Source organism: Alosa pseudoharengus, unplaced genomic scaffold, assembly GCF_046254945.1.
Source record: "Alosa pseudoharengus isolate Yale_2024_CS ecotype anadromous, Long Island Sound unplaced genomic scaffold, YU_APseudo_1.1 YU_APseudo_1.1_scf_4, whole genome shotgun sequence".
Lineage (NCBI taxonomy): Eukaryota > Metazoa > Chordata > Actinopteri > Clupeiformes > Clupeidae > Alosa > Alosa pseudoharengus.
Window position 1 is genome coordinate 29,393,569 of NW_027468774.1, and position 16,627 is coordinate 29,410,195.

General features: G+C 42.6%; 1 protein-coding gene across 1 annotated transcript; it reads right to left on the reverse strand.

Annotated features, from left to right (window-relative positions):
- Positions 1-502: 502 nt before the first annotated feature.
- On the reverse strand, positions 503-16,110 carry tgm2b (transglutaminase 2b). The gene is made up of 14 exons (XM_076265774.1): positions 15,980-16,110; positions 14,708-14,905; positions 11,390-11,572; positions 8,527-8,757; positions 8,284-8,402; positions 7,576-7,704; positions 6,651-6,831; positions 6,048-6,183; positions 5,596-5,699; positions 4,914-5,153; positions 3,901-4,173; positions 3,453-3,613; positions 2,173-2,309; positions 503-1,164 (listed from the first exon to the last, which is right to left on the reverse strand). The coding sequence occupies exons 2-14, from the start codon at positions 14,712-14,714 to the stop codon at positions 1,014-1,016; spliced, it is 2,052 nt and encodes a 683-aa protein (XP_076121889.1). The 5' UTR covers positions 14,715-14,905; positions 15,980-16,110; the 3' UTR covers positions 503-1,013.
- Between the last annotated feature and the right edge of the window lie 517 nt (positions 16,111-16,627).

The window sequence follows — 16,627 nt, forward strand, 5'->3', positions numbered from 1 at the left end:
GTCATTACTACTCACCACATATGCAGAGAGACACAAAAATTAGTTTATGAAGTATGAAGTCCATGTTACTGCTGTAGCCTATATGCAGATAAATATGTGGTGCTGTCTCAGTAAAAACACAAACACTGTATATATTAACAAAGAATAGTGTTTTGCATAAACTCCTCCCACTGTGAGAATATGTGAAACACTTAATGAAAGAATTGCTACCATATTGAAATGATAATCAGCAGTCAGACAGCAGAACACACTTACACAGCAGCAGAAAATTAAAATTGAGACAAAGACCTTAAATTCTTAAGGAGCAAATAAAAGTTGATTCAAAGATTGGGTATGTGATTTGGGTACTGTTTAGTTTGATCTTTTGTTCAACACAGGGTAGTTTAATTTAGTGGGGAACAATAAAATGAGATATGAGCGCCATCTACAGGCAGGCATTCATTCTCTCCAAGCAAATCCATCTTACCCCAGAGTCTTTATACAAATTCAAATGAAACAGCAGTTATTTGCAAGATCTCTTTAATAAAAAATACGTACACAATATGGTATTCATAGAAAAATCTCATTAGATCTCTCATTAGTCATGACAAATACTAGATACATTTCCATTGCTTTTTCTGTTATACTTTTCACATATGTGGATCAGAGATCATTTTGTCCTCTCTAATGCTGAAAGACAAAGCAGAGTATAGGCTACTAGAAAACTTATGAATGTTGACTGAAATATAATTGGTCAATGTGGTTCTTTGAACACATTGTACAAGACATGAAGTACAAAAGTAGATTTAGTGAGAGGACTGACTTTCAAATACATTATCCTCCACAGGTTAAGGTATTTGAAGACTTACAAAACATTTGTAAACACTACATTCAAACCAAAGGCTCTTTATAATATGTTTTCATCTTTATCTTCTCTCCAATGTTGTCCCTTTTAGTGTATATTCTCTTTTATAATATTCTATTTTAAATGTTTTTTCTGTGCCTGTATAATTGATGGTTGGATGAGAGCCAAGTTACTTTCCGATGATCACATTCCTGTATCCCTGGACGTGGCAGAGCTTGTCGCTGTCGAAGTCGACCACCAGCTTCCTCAGGCCCCAGTGGCTTGGCGTGAAGTACACTTTGACCTTGGCCTCCTGACCTGCCTCCACCGTAGATGGCAGCCTGCGAGACAATAAATATTTAAAAACCTCTGTGTCATGTCTGACCCCGGTAGCAGTCAAGAGTTTACACGGATGCCATTAGCTCTTGAGTGTTCATATATAAACACACATTAATAATGAGAGAGGGGGTTTGTGACCATGACCGCACCGCAGTATAGGCTGGGGAGGTAGGGCCAATAACCTTATGATAAGAGTATCTGACAATACAGCTGCCGCGTGCTCTATCTCAGATTGTTTATGGGAGAACTGAAGGGTGTGCTGTAGTAAACGATGCTTGTTTAAGCCACCAGTGAGAAACTAGTTTCCAATATCAGACCACTGCAGCCTAGAGGGCTAAAGTTTTAGGAACAGAGAGTACAAGTCTTACAAATGACAGACAGTTTTGGCAGATACCGCACATTCCCTATTACATGGTGTGATAAGCTAGTACAAAAAAACAAATCTTTTTGCCTGGCTTTCACCCCGACCCCTCCCTTGCAGACTCCCCAAGCACCCACAGTTCCATTCCTTTTCTGGTCTCTTGTTACATAACACCACTTGAAGCCAAACATCTGGGTACTGACTCTAGAACCACTCTTTGCTAAATATCAGGTTACTTTGGACTGTCTGAACTCGTGGGATCATACCCGGTGTTTGTTTTAGATTCTGATCTAGACAAATAAATTTGACCCGTGGAGACAGACGGGGCTGCTGCTGACAACTTCTGTCTTTCCAGAAAGTGTGTTGCTGTAACACCCTTTCTAATCACTGTTTGGTTAAGAGATAAGATGCCGGATGTCTCTTTTCAAAAGGTTAAGGATAGGGAGGTTTACCTTTTATAACCTTATCTGTGGATCAGGATTTTACCAGACATGCCAAAAAAGGGCCACATATGTTTTACAGTTTAACATCAGGAGATAACTTATTTCCTATATTGCCTGCTGATAAACAGAAATCAGTCAGAAAGCAATACCATGACAATAACTCTGTGCCTATCCACCCATAACCCCGTCCATCCACCCAAACCCACTTCTCTGTGATGGTTTTGCCTCCAGTGAGGTTGGCTCCCTCCACCTTGAAGCAGCAGCCGGTGAGGGGGACAGGCAGTGGGTTGTGCACTGTGATCTCTGCAGCCAGTTTACGGTTCACCTTGGGCTCTCCTAGAACCTGTAAACAACCCACACACTGGTGAAACCACAGCACATACTGCAAGGCACACACACACACACACACACACTTCATTCATTTGCTTTACACACACACACACACACTGTACTCAAGCACACATACATATCACATACACATAAGGGTTTCTAGGATATCTGTGTAAAATCTTTCCCTCAGTGTTCTTATCACATTTGTATCAGAGCCTTATCTGCTGCCCAAACTCAGTCTTTTCTACAGAGGAAATGGAGAGAGATTGTCAGCAATGTTGGAATGCAGTTTGCTGGAGGGGTAATGAAGGGGTAAAAGGGGAAAACGGCAATAAAGGAGTGCCAACAAAGACATGCAGCTACAAACCCGCGCCCACATGCAGTTATCTCTTTACACATCGCTATCAACCATTTGTTCTCTTTGGGGATTTTTGCTTTACTCCTCTCTATCTGACTACCATGAGTTCATTGGGTAACACTTTACTTCAGGTTTCTACATAAGAGTGACATGACACTGTCATAACCCGAAAACTAACCCTAACCCTAACTTGTCATGACAAAAACCGAATGACACTTGACAGAAGCGAGTGACAGAAGCGTTATGTCATAAACGTTTATGACTTGTTTATAATGTTTATGACATGTTCTTGACAGTGTCATGTCACTCTTATGTAGATACCTTCAAGTAAAGTGTAACCGTTCATTGTTTGCAATTGTCAGAAGCTGTAAGCTTAAATCAGTAATCAAAACACCACAGGAATTTTCCGACCCAACGGGAAAGCTTTTCAAAACGCTCCTGTCTTAATTAACTGCAGCACAAACAGCACCATTTGAGAGTAATGTCACATCCACAGAAATACATGCTCACTCATGCTTTAGCAGGTAGTAGTAGTAGTAGTAGTAGGTTAAATGGTACTGACACTGGCCAATAATTACAGATCAGCATTATTACATTTTATATATGGCATACATTATTACCGGCCCAGATTAATAAGCAACACATACGAAGTAGGTTAATATTGGGGGTCTATCTATCATTTCTCTGTCAGTCAAGGGGTCCTTGACCTGAAAACTGTTCACCTTCATTCATCTGCTTTACATTCTACTGTAAGCTCTAGAAAAACAATTAATACAACTTTTTGACTATTTATCATACCCGGATCTTGATTTCGGGGTTCTCCAGGACGATGTTTCTGACAGCCAGGATCATGTCGCCATTGCCTCGGTCGACAAGGAGAGCTACCAGGCGGATCAGGTTGTCCTCAGTCAGAGAGTCGCAGTACTTACTGTAGTTCAACCGCAAGGGCACTGACCGCTCTGAGAAAACACAGACACATACAGCATATCTATTACCTATAAACTATGCACAGCTTAAATCATTTCAACACAAGCTTTCTGTATACACACACACACTCAGTCCTGCATCTGGAATTCAGATTTAGACTCAGTCCTAACAATAGAATTAAAGTGTCCATACAGTATACTATGAATTAACAAGTACATTAAACATTTTTACGAATCCACATTAATTCTACCACATGCGTTTATGATTGTTCTGATTACATTATCTCTTTTTTTCTGTAAACATAGTTGTTGAAAATTACCTCCTTCAGGGGGAAGCTCCACATTGAGTAGGTCCTTGTAGCCACAGTCGTTTCCCAGGATACCGCTGTACGAAGCGGCTCGAGAGGCGAAGACCAGGCGGCATTTCTTGTCGCTCGCCGTTTTGTTCTTGACCACGGCGAACACGTCAAAGTCACAGCCCTTCTTCATGGATGAACTGACCTTGATCTTGACGTCCAGGCCAACCTCCTTGTCCTGCTGGAGTTTGATCAGGTGCTCGGCTCTCTTGAAGGACTCCCTTTCCTCCTCAGACCCTATGGATGAGGAAGATGCATTACAGTGAGTGACAAATGTTTCATTTTCACTAATGACCCTGGTAGTTCTGCAGGGCAAATCCAGATGGCTGAGCACACATCTGAATCTTTGTGTTGTCTCTCCACACATCATTCCATCCTTATACATGTGAGTGTGTCTGCTTCTTCATGAGTGCTGTGCATATTAGTGTGAGAACACCCTCTTTTGTCCTGTCCAGCAGACTGTATTTATCTTCAATACTGCAGGATTGTGATGGTCATTAGTGTTTGGGCCACACACTGGCTATTTCTGCTGCAGAGGTCTGAGAAAGTTTGCATTCAAGATGTGGGCTGGACTGTTGCCTCCTATTTAGTAATGGAGTCATGAAGTCTCGAAGAACATTTTGTTGGAAGTGAAAAAGGATGTTTGATGTATAATAAAAGTTGTTGATTTTAGATTGATGAGTTTGGCCTTGTCATTTCAGACTAGTAATAAATGCTTAGGACTTGCAGGCATGCAATGTTTCAGAGCACTCAATGTATCCTTCATCTAATGGAAATACCATAAAATACCGTAAGTATACCACAAGACAAAGCCAAATACTGATGCCTGCAACCACCACAGCCAGTCAGTCACCTTTACTGTGTTGCATAATCTGACCCTTAATTGTCATGCCTATATTATTGTACTGCATTGAATTTTAGTATTTGTTAGTCTAGGTAAGTGGGAAAAGTTGGTCATATGGAAAGGCTCCTCTTACCCTCTGGGTATTTATACAAGTGTGTGATGTCCTCCCTTTGGTCACTGCCCACGCTCTTGGTGGAGATGTGCTGGCCAACAAAGGCCGAGCTGATGACCTCCTCGGTGGTACCATCGGGCCGCTTCATAAAAGTCTTCACGTCAGCGTTCACCTCCGCAAACACGAATGGAGCATCATATTTCATGTTCAGCTGACCCTCTTTTATAGCCTTGAGAGGGACTGGACCACAGCAAAACACATCTGATGGAAGAACACAGCCACAGAGGAAGAGAGAGAGAGAGAGAGAGAGAGAGAGAGAGAGAGAGAGAGAGAGAGAGAGATTGTTTCATGACATACGTCTTGCAGCATTCTCATTAAAATCATGTAATAACATCCCAAAAGCAATATGAAATGTAACCAGCATGCACCTACATTACAGATGACCAAAGAGTTTTATGTGGTGCGTGTTCTTACAATTCAATTAAATTCACTCTTCAGTGTACAATATTGCCAAAGTAAAAATGTATAAATTAATAAATTAAAGTAGAATAAGAGCAATACTAGTGGTAATAACGGTAATGCTAATGTTAATAATATTGAAAGAAAGAAGTATGAAATGAATTAAAAGTATACAAAAGCAGGAATAAAATTGTAAATAATTGAAATGGAAACAAAGAAATAAACAAACAAATTGTGTTCTTACTCTCACTCCTCTCCTGCGGTGTGGAATCGCTGGCCTGCCATCCATCATAACCAGCAGGGAGATCCGGCCGGTTCATCCAGGACTCCACCCAGCAGTGATAGTTCCTATGGCGATAAGAAAACAGACACGGATCATCTTCACCTCAACATTCCTTCAATCATGACTCAACTGCAAAGAGGCAAGTGCTGTCAAAGCAAATTACATGTTCTCTTCCACTTCTCTTGCCAAGAGGTTAGAACATGTCTGTGCACAATTATGTCAATATTCAAATCAAACCTCAATAAATATAAGTCAGTTCTGGATGACAAGTGATAGGATGTATTTTCTTTATAACTGCCTGCAAGAGCTAGACAGACTAAATGCATATGAGGGAAAGACAATAAGTATTATTGTCCTCTACTGTACATTAATTCTAAGTGTTTCCTAACGTCCATTTCAGGGCTTGTACTGACCATATGCTGTCTCTTGTGCGGTTGATAGGCTGACCCTTCTCGTCTATGTAGCGCTCGATCACCAGGTTTTGGTTAGTGTCGTGGGCAGAGAGGTAGTTGGTGATGACTCTGCACGGAATGCCCAGAGCACGGGCCACTGCAGGAGAGGACAGAGAGCATTATGGATAATTCAACTAAAGAAGTATAGAGCTCTTACATGGTGTATTTTTATGAACAAGGCACAGTCCTTTTAATGACCGGCATATTAAAGTTGAGGCCATAAAAGAGGTGTAGTTACATTAGTGAAATCAAGATGTGTGAATAAACTTTGAATTTGACACAAAATAGCTAAATAGTTACATAGTCCTTTCAGATTTCAAGATGTAATTCGAGCCAAGTTTAAAACTAATAAAAAAGAAAGACTTGCACATAAACTTTTGGGCCAAGATTTCTTGCTCATGAAATCCTGCATCATGGCGAAACTCTCTGTGATGTTTAGCACATGGTTTCCCCAGTAAAGTATCACCCCAACATTTAACTCCATGTCACCCACCGGAGCAGCCCACCAACACTGACTAACTCCAGATCAGTCAAATCTGAAAACTGTTCAGGTAATCAGCGTACCTGAGCAGGCCACGGCGGCAAACACCCAGCACTGGCCGTAGCGCACGGCCCTGCAACCTGACTGGTGCCAATCCTGCAGGATCTCCACGCTGCCCCTCCAGGACATGGGGCTTACGCCGTCATCAAATGGCTCCTTCCACTTCCCCGTCAGCACTCCATAATCCTGATCGTTTGAGTTCACCTGGAAGCAGAGGAGCAGAGAGTGGACGGGGTGAGTTAATAAACTGGTCAAGTGGCTTGTAGTTTAGAGAGAAGAGTTGTAAAGGTGTTCCTGTGGCTGAGCAAAGAAAAATGGTCGAGTAACACCAATATCTAAATGACTGACCGACCGAATGATTGAGCTAATGAATGAACAAACATGTAGAACACAAGGATTCTAAGGAAGGAGAATATACAAATGCAGAAATCCTAGATGGCACAGAATGACTGTGTTTCATAGCTGTTTAAAATGGTAGTGCTGAAAAATATAATGGAACAAGCACCACAAACGCCTGGCAGGCTGATGCATGTTCATCTACGTACTACACTGTGTAGATTTTGTTTTAAATGCAGCAATTGTATCACTAATCATATCACTAGCAATTGTATCACTAATCACTAATCATGTGCATGGACCATAGAGTTAGCATCTGCATAGATCAGTGTTTCCAGAAAGAAAAACAGTGAGTGAGAGGCCACACACATCCCAAAAGCCATTTGGATGGGTGCAGGATCTATACAGGGAATAGCAGATATGCAGATCTGCAAACCAGAAAGCTCCCATTTTTAGTTTTTTTTTTTTGGGAATGATGTTTCCAACCCCATGGCTCTTTTTTGGATTGTTAGAGGAAGAGCAGTGAAGCTCGAAACATCACTGCAAAAAAACCTAAGTGTATGGATCATCTCTTACATCCTGTTATACTGTAGATCAGTGTCTCCACCTTACCATTGCACTGATGACCCTAGTCACATACACAGGGTTGCTTCTTGCAGCACAGTCCTCTGGTGGGTTCCTCAAGCACTTTGGATTCACTTCCAATATCCTCAGACACGCGTCCAGGATCCCTGTCTCGTACTGACCAATACACAATCACACAGGAACAGAACAGATACAGACAAATTATACATCTGAAATGCATACACAGGGGTGCTGGGAGTCATGCATTAAATCTCTAAAAATGTGGTTGCATTTTGCTGAAAGATGTTATGTATTTTGTGTAAATATTAACAGACTGAAAAATAATCTGAGTACTCTTGATCATTTCTTCAGACTGTTTGGAGGTAACTTTGGAAAGAACTTGCACTGCACATAACCTTGGCACTTGTAGTCTGCATTTCATCATGTGCTGTAATTTACTGCAAAGCAGTCATTTAGACATACATTTTTCTTTCTTCCCTCCCTAACAAGGGGGGATGATGTGGAATGGTACCAGTCTGTACCTTCTGTGGCACTATATCTCTGTCATCACACGATTTTAGGAGATTAGCATTTCTCTGATAGGCAGACATTGTTTCATAAGTATGGTATGCCTGTTTCAGAAGACTTAGCAGCAACCCGTAAAAGGTATGTGTGTGTGTGTGACTATGTTTGTGTGCTTGTACGTGTTGCATGTGTGTGTGTGTGTGTGTGTGTGTGTGTGTGTGTGTGTACCACCTGTCCAAATTCCCAGGCGCTGCCGATGGGGTATTTGTAGCTGCCCCTGAAAATAATCCCATCCTGAGAGAGCACATATTCTTTGAGGGCCTCCTCATCAGCCATATACACGGCATCTCCTGCCATTCACATAGACACAAAAACATCAGCTGTGAGCTCTGTGTTTGTGTGTGTGTGTGTGTGTGTGTGTGTGTGTGTGTGTGTGTGTGTGTGTGTGTGTGTGTGTAAACAATGGTCACTCACTGGGACACCAGGGGTTGAAGAGCATCAGGAACTCGCCCAGGCTGACTTTGTAGCCAAACTGATCCAGGGTCAGTGAGTAGCGGCCGATCGGTGCGTCTGGCGCGGCGCTGATGGTCAGGGCGAGCCAGCCGGAGGAGGGGCTGCTGACTGTGGCGCTCCACCTCGTCTCGTCGGCCTCGTCGCTCACATAGAACACGGCCCTGGTGCATGACTCCTCCGACGGCTGAGGTCCTACAAGCGCAAAAGAGGAAGGGAAACCGATGTGTTCCTCATTTCTGCTTTTTCTGCGACAACGTTCCCTTAGACAGATTTAGATCCAAGTACTCATGGGAGCAAGCAATGTGGGGAACATAAGAATGTGACACCAGTCATTGAGTCTCACAGTGATACAGGACATTTTCAGCTACTTTATGTAAACAATTCTAAATTGTTTTGCTTTCATGCTATGTTTTAGAACAAGCCTCTGATAATGCTCATGACTAAACAGAGTGAAATCCATGGCTTCTCCATACAGGACTGTCTGGCTAAGAACAGAGAGGTATTAAGGTAGCTGCATCTTCCTCTCAAATTCCTGCTGGAGTTTTAAAGATAATAGTTATCATGAGGCAGCTAGCGCTCACCAAAAGCAGCCACATAATTCTTGCATGCTTTCGCTGTTATCCTCCACAACCAACTCTGGAATGTACCGCAACTCGAGACGGAGAGGACAGAGACGACGGCACGAACGGCTGACTGCCCAGGGCCACTGAAGCTCTGGGAATGCTGCCGACCTTCTGCTTTAGCAGAGGCCAAGAGTCTTAGCAAAGGCATGCGAGCCCACCGCTGAGAATACCATTGTTATGTCCCACCCAGGGATGGCTGGCAAGGATTCACCCTTTTTTTCTCTCTAAACACCCGGGTCAAAGGTCATGGGGCTCAAAGACTGAGCAGGGCTATGTGGGTGTGAGGTGTGTTGAATACCCCTTACTTCCTGCCCTCTCTTTTCCAAGACCTCCCAAAGGAAATATATTAGCCGAGCCCACATGCAACAGTTTATGTAAGCCCACTCATATAAAAAACGTTAGTGAAACTCAGGCCCTGCTTTGATCCTGTCCCAGTATGACTCCCCCAGGAGGCTGTTACAGCTGACAGCGTGCCAACTGCTCGGCTATCATTACTGGCTGCTCTGGTAAACACTTTATCTTCCACAGGCCACATGTTTCCTGTCAGGTCCTCTTCATCCTGTGTTTTAAACTTTGCAAATGTGGAGTGGATGCGACTGTTTCACGGTTTATTTGCATGGGCTTTAGCGATAAAACTGACTCTATTGTTTCTGCTCCCACTCTTGCCACTTGTGGCAGTTTTCCATTTGCTTCTTTTTGGCAGCATGGGTAGAGGTGACCCCTGAGTCATTTGAACACCGCGGCATCTCAGCAATTCTCAAGAAACATTCTGGGATCAAGATAGCTTGCAGAATAAATAAACACAAACCAAAAAAAAGCAAACAGAGGGAACTGGTTCACCCCTTTCTGCTCTGTAACTGTCAGTTCTACAGTAATGTATTTTCCCAGAATATGCTATTTTGTGCACCCCAGAGTTTCCAAATACTAAAGAATTCCTTGAGCGTCAAAGCTGTTCATTGCAGCTATTTAACTTTTGCCGGCTACATCTGAGTCTCCAAGTTCGTCAACTGTTTCTACTGTGTTACGCTTCACACAGGCTTCAAAAATACGGAACAGAAAGATTTCCTGTCCGTGAGGTGAACTCTTGAGGCGCAACCAAGATCAATGGCTATAGATCCCACATTCTAAATAACCCAACCTGGTCTCATTAGGGAAACGTTCCCCTGGGAACGTTTTGGCAAACCCAGCCAAACGTTCCACCAGACACGTTTCTGAGGTGCAAACTAGCCAAGCAACCCAGCCGGGGTGCTAAAGAGAGACGTTTAGACGTTGTTTACTACAGTTAGGTCTGGTCAAACTAAATTGTAGCTTACACAAGCCCAGCAATATTATTTGTTTAGCAAACCAAAGTTTTGGATTAATAGTGCCTATATCTCGCTACGTTTCACAAAAAACTGCCATCTATGGTTAGCTGCCACATCTTGGTGGGTTTTTTTTTCCGCGAGCAACCCGGGGGATTTTAGCTCAGTTGTCAACACGCTCGACTTCCGCTCCGAGGGGCAGCTGTTCGCAGGTTCGAATCCGGCTGTGTGCAGGGCCGAGCCGTGCAATTCAACCCAACGCACGAAGACCAGAGGACCAGGATGCGCCGACTGGGCTTGCGACGAAGACCAGACTCAGCACACAGCCGGATTCGAACCTGCGAACAGCTGCCCCTCGGAGCGGAAGTCGAGCGTGTTGACAACTGAGCTAAAATCCCCCGGGTTGCTCGCGGAAAAAAAAACCCACCAAGATGTGGCAGCTAACCATAGACGAAAACTTTGGTTTGCTAACCAAATAATACTGCTGAGCTTGTGTAAGCTACAATTTAGTTTGACCAGACCTAACTGTAGTAAACAACGTCTAAACGTCTCTCTTTAGCACCCCCGCTGGGTTGCTTGGCTAGTTTGCACCTCAGAAACGTGTCTGGTGGAACGTTTGGCTGGGTTTGCCAAAACGTTCCCAGGGGAACGTTTCCCTAATGAGACCAGGTTTGCAATAACCACACTGTACTCTCCTATACTGCACTCTACTCCTGTCACTTTGAATAACAGCTTCTGACAAATAAATACACATGTATACACACCATACATAAATAGATGTACAATAAGATATGAGGTGGAAAAGGGTAGGTTCTGTTTGCGTAACATTTCGGTATAAAGTGTGACCGAAACATGTATTGTCATGATTATGTTCATGTTGTAGTGATCAGGTGATCTCACCTGTCTCTGCGATTAGGCTGAGCGAGTGTTTGCCCGGCTCGTACTCTCCTGATCGCAGGCAGAGGTTGATGGTGAACGCCTGGCCTCTTCTCACGATCAGGCGGTCCAGTCCGTTGAGGTCCGTATGGTGCCCGATGTTATTGGAGGAACAGGCCAAGTCCCAGCTGCCAAGGTCCAAATATGCTGGATAGTCATGACAAACAGATATATGACTTTAAATAGAGATTAAGTTAGTGAGTGACGGAGAGAGTGAGAGACAAACAGAGAGACAGAGAAAGAGAGTGAGAGAGAAAGAGAGAATGAGAGGGAGAGAGAGAAATAGGGATAGATAGACATAGACAGAGGGAGGGGAGAGACAGAGGTCAATAGTAAAGAGACGGCTGGGATGGGAGGGCAAAAATAGAAAGGAATGTATGGTCATAAGCAATTAGTTAGAGGCTGATGATAAAATGTGTGTGTGTGTGTGTGTGTCTGAGTCTGTGTTGGTGTGCACTTTGGGAGAGAGGGGAAGGGGGAATGAGTGGGAGAGAGGTTCTAGATTATAAATGCTGTTTACATAGCTCTTTAAACATAGTTTATACAGTCCTTTTAAGGCAAGCACTTTCAGTACTATCATATGCAGTAGTTGGTGTTCTAATGTGTGCATTTCTGTACGACACATTATATTTTGGAGGTCTGAGCTGTGGTCAGTTAGTTTCATATACACAAACATGTAATGTGTGCCCGAGAGGCAGCTTAATTAGACTCAGTCTGTTAACAGGCCCACTGCACAGCAAGAAATACCTCTGCCAGGGCAGAAATGTTTTCAATTATTCCTGACCTATTTTCTTTTTTCTACCTATTGCATACTGACCAACTGTGACTGGTGCAACAGAATAAACCAATACCCCGTTTAAGAGAAATGTCGATGTCAAATGTCCATGTAGAAAAGAAGGGTATGTAGGAAAAGGGTGTGGAATAAAATGGGTAAATATGATAGCTCAACCCTCCCTTAAGGTGTGTCCGCACGTCCTCCGGACATTAATCTTTCTCCTAGGGGATTTTTGTTAGTCATGGAATCCCATCCTTCTCTTTCCCCACTAAGGGAGGAACTGAATGAATCCTCTTCCCTATGACGAGACAGGGTTTTTTCCCCATTCATCCATAAGTGGGAACATGACCATCCCAGTCTGGGTAGACCAAAGCCTTCAGTAAAGACAAAAACACACTGCACCCCTGTGTGTCTGTGCACTGACTCAGAAGTGTATATTCCTGAACCACCTTGTCATACCACACAAACAAACATTGTTCAACACTGCTGTGTTTGTGTTGCTGCCCTATACAAATATCCCGCTAATAGACACAAACAAACTATGTGTAATTACTGTAAGCGGTGGGCCTAAAAAATACATGGTCTGTCCATAAAAGAGCTCAAAGTGTTCTACATAAAGTGTGTACGAGAACGACACATGCATTACCTCAGAACATGTGTGGTGTAGCCAGAAACGTAGCTACTCCCTCAGAAAACAGACATTTGATGAATAGCACCCGCACATTTTGCCATAAGGAGTGTATCTCTCCCACATGTTCAGTGCACTGATTTTAAACACCCACACACACACACACACACACACACACACACACACACACACACACACGCACACACACACAGACACACACACACACATACTGTACACACACACACACACACACAGACACATTACCTCATTCTACAGGGAGAGAAATACTTGGCGCAAAGCCTGGGTCACACAGCTGCTGATTTAAGGCTAAGTTAAAAGACCCTTGTGCACAAACCTCAGGGTCATGTACTGGAACTCACTCGAGAGGCATCTGTGCATTGATTGATTACATACGCAGGCCATAAACTCGCACTGTTGATCAACAATCTGAAACAAATTAGTGCCGTGACCCAAAGGCGGTAGGTATGACTGAGCAGGATCTCAGAAGTCTAGTCTGGATCTGCAAACCACTCCGTTATTACAGCCCCTATGCTGCAATATCGGAAATTCTAAAATGAGATAAAAGGCTTGACTGTCTGGACTGCCATGAATCAATGAATAAATGAGTGTAGACAGCTCTGACTAATTGTGCCTGTAAGCGTGCATTCTGCATACAAGCATTGTTATCAAACACATTTAAGTTACATTAATCATGATGTCTTGCGAAAGTGAACCTATGTGTAAGTGTGACTGGTTATGTGCATGTGTGGTTATTCAAGTCATAAGTGGGGTTTTTTTTCTGTGGTGTATGCGGTGGCACATTCCCATCTCCTGACACACCCCTCCTTCCAGCTGAACACTTCAGTTGTCTAACCTGGTTGGACCTGCCAGTGTAAAGTATGAGTAGCCTACTCAAAAGCATCACTGTGCCCACACCAGCTTAAACATCCACCCACCCACCCACCCACACACACACACACACACAGAGGCGCACACCAAAGGAAAAACCAATGTGCTTGAAACATATTTCTAACTATAGAAATCAAAGATGAATGGGTGATGTCAAGGAGTACAGGGAGTGGTACAAATAACATGAATGAACTAAATGAATGAATGTTATTGAAATTCTGTTGACACTAAATACCTGACGTAGCCTATGTTTTGTCATAGGCTATAAGGCACAAAACGCATGGCAACGGTTGCTGTTTCACTTTCATACACTAAAGTTGGCAACATTAACATTATATAAGGCTTCATTATGCACTATTATTGGCTCAGTTGAGTGTGCCTTTGGAAACCATATACTGTAGGCTATTCTAACCCTACCGTTATTTGTGACTGTTCCTGCGCGTATTTGTCATGTTGATGTAGGCTATAACAGCCGCACTTTAAACTAGGCTACCTATATGTACTTACTGACTTTAAAACATAAACAGGGCGACGAATGGCACTTACCTAAATAGCCTAGCTGTTAGATTGACCGCAGTAACACGGTGCTTTCTAAATATAAACTTTCGCTCACCAAATATAAACTTTCGCTCACCATTTATAATTCACGTTACAGGCTATACTAAATGTAATAGCCTTGTCATTCTATAGTTTAAAGTCAAAGCATGTTTCAACTCATTAAAACTTAGACAGTATCTGTCTACTGTGTTATTATACAGTGTCCGAAAGCAGTCTGGATCTGCAAAGCTCTTGAAACTATAGGCTTTGTTATCTTACTTTACACACACAGGCTTCTTACATCGTTTACATGGTCACATGTGTAAAGCGACAGTCCATGTACACATTTAAATACTCTAAGCAAAGTAGTCTATGTCTATCGGTTGAAATAAACAGTGCTACCTACTGTACATCACGGACTTATGCTGCTTACCTGCCATTATCTCTGATGCGGTTTGGTGTGCGGTTGTTAGACTGCTCCTTCTGCTGCTATTGCCGATTATTTTCCTCGACGGTCAACTGTCTGTGCTGTTTGGGGTCCTATTTGTACGGCTCATTCTACGTCACCGGGCAAAGAACGGGTGGGTGGGTAGGTGGATGGTGCCATATGCAGATGTAAGCCTAAAACAGCCTATGGAAAAGTACAATTTAATTGTAGGCTACATGCAATCATATTAGAACATGAACATGAGTTGTATCATGGTTACATCTCATACATCCAGATGCATCCAAAACTTTTGTCATGTTAATCACCAAACTGTTTATAAAACTACAAGATAGAGACTTCTCCCCATACTTTATACGGATTTCGCATTACTGTTTTTTCCATCAAACATTGCCAGCTAGATGGGGCAAGACAACCTCGGCTCCTTTCCCAGTTACCAATTGGGTTAGACAATGTGGATATTATCACCTGTTCTTTTTAATTTGTACATGATTGATTTTTCTAAGACATTAGGAGTGTTAGACTGGCTGTATGGTGGAGGATAGGCGTGTTCTGCAACAAGTGTTTCATGGTCAAAGGCTGATCATTAGTGTATGGTTTTGCAGATTTGGTACGGGTTATGGTGTTATATGGGGGTATGGGGTTATAGTGACATGCAGTGTTGGGAGTAATGCGCGTTACTGTAATTCCACTACTTTTAGTGGTAACGAGCATGTAACGAAGTATTTTTGTAAATCAAGTAACGCAATTACAATTACTGAAATTTCAAAGAGTTCGTTATTTGCATTACTTTGTTGATCTTGAATGAACGACTGCAGACAAGATGACAGATGCACATTTGCTGCTTCTGATCTAACGTCTCCCGACATTAGCTGTGTTTCCAGCGATTGTGTAGCCTACATGTTTAGATTGCAGATGTATTCTTTACAGTTAATAGGAGCCTCCTCACATTCCTCCTTATTTCGTAGCCTATTTATGCTAAAACACACACGAGTGCATTAGGCTACAATTTAAATGGGCATCTTAAAAGCCTTTTCCCTTTCGTTTCCATCTCATAAGCTCCAATACAGTAAAAGCGCATTGTTGTTTATTTTATCTCTGCTCTTTTTCGCCTATTGCGCAAAAGCCTCGTTATATCAATTTCTCATTCTTACAACATAGCCACGCCACAACACCAATAGGCCTACATACAGTAGCCTTATAGCCTTGGCACAAGCAAGCACACGTTTAACTCGAGAGGAAAATGCAGATTTCACTTACCAGATAAAGAAACCTCCAAATAGCCTACCGTAGCCTACATACTAGCGACTTGAGTTATTTGCACAGTATGTTTACATCGGAATTGACGTCCGTGGTGTTATGGATTCATTTGTCTGCGACACAACATGCAACTTCTCTCTGGAACACCTTATCAGCCGACGAGTAACCTTCTGCATAGTGCGCGACAACCCCAAACCCTCGGATGCGCATTAGAACTTATTTCGGTAGGTCAGCACTTGTGAAGCGCAGGCTTTTCCCAAACTGGTGGTGCTTAAAATGCTTTATAATACAACTGTGTTCAAAGCAGGATGAGGATAACCTAAGGTTGTATGTGTGTGTGAGCAGACAATAACTGCTTTGAAAATAAGCCATTTAACATTGTTTCACATTACATCCCATTGAACAGTGTTGGGGAGTAACGGAATACATGTACCGGCGTTACGTATTCAGAATACAAATTATGAGTAACTGTATTCCGATACAGTTACAAGTTAAATAGTTGGTATTTAGAATACAGTTACATTGTTGAAATTAATGGATTACATGACGATACTTCTCTGTTTCATAAGTTTGTTCACTCTCTAAATAAATTAAAGCAACTCCATTTCCCAGAAGCTCCTGAAAGCAATGAAATTGTTTACATGTTTA

Bases quoted from the DNA above. Each gene is read 5' to 3' on its own strand.
- tgm2b (XM_076265774.1), bottom strand. The intron at 5,154-5,595 runs GTAAGAACACAA...TTCTTCCATCAG, and splicing joins ACCGCAGGAGAGGAGTGAGA to ATGTGTTTTGCTGTGGTCCA. The intron at 3,614-3,900 runs GTAATTTTCAAC...GTGTTTTCTCAG, and splicing joins GGAGCTTCCCCCTGAAGGAG to AGCGGTCAGTGCCCTTGCGG.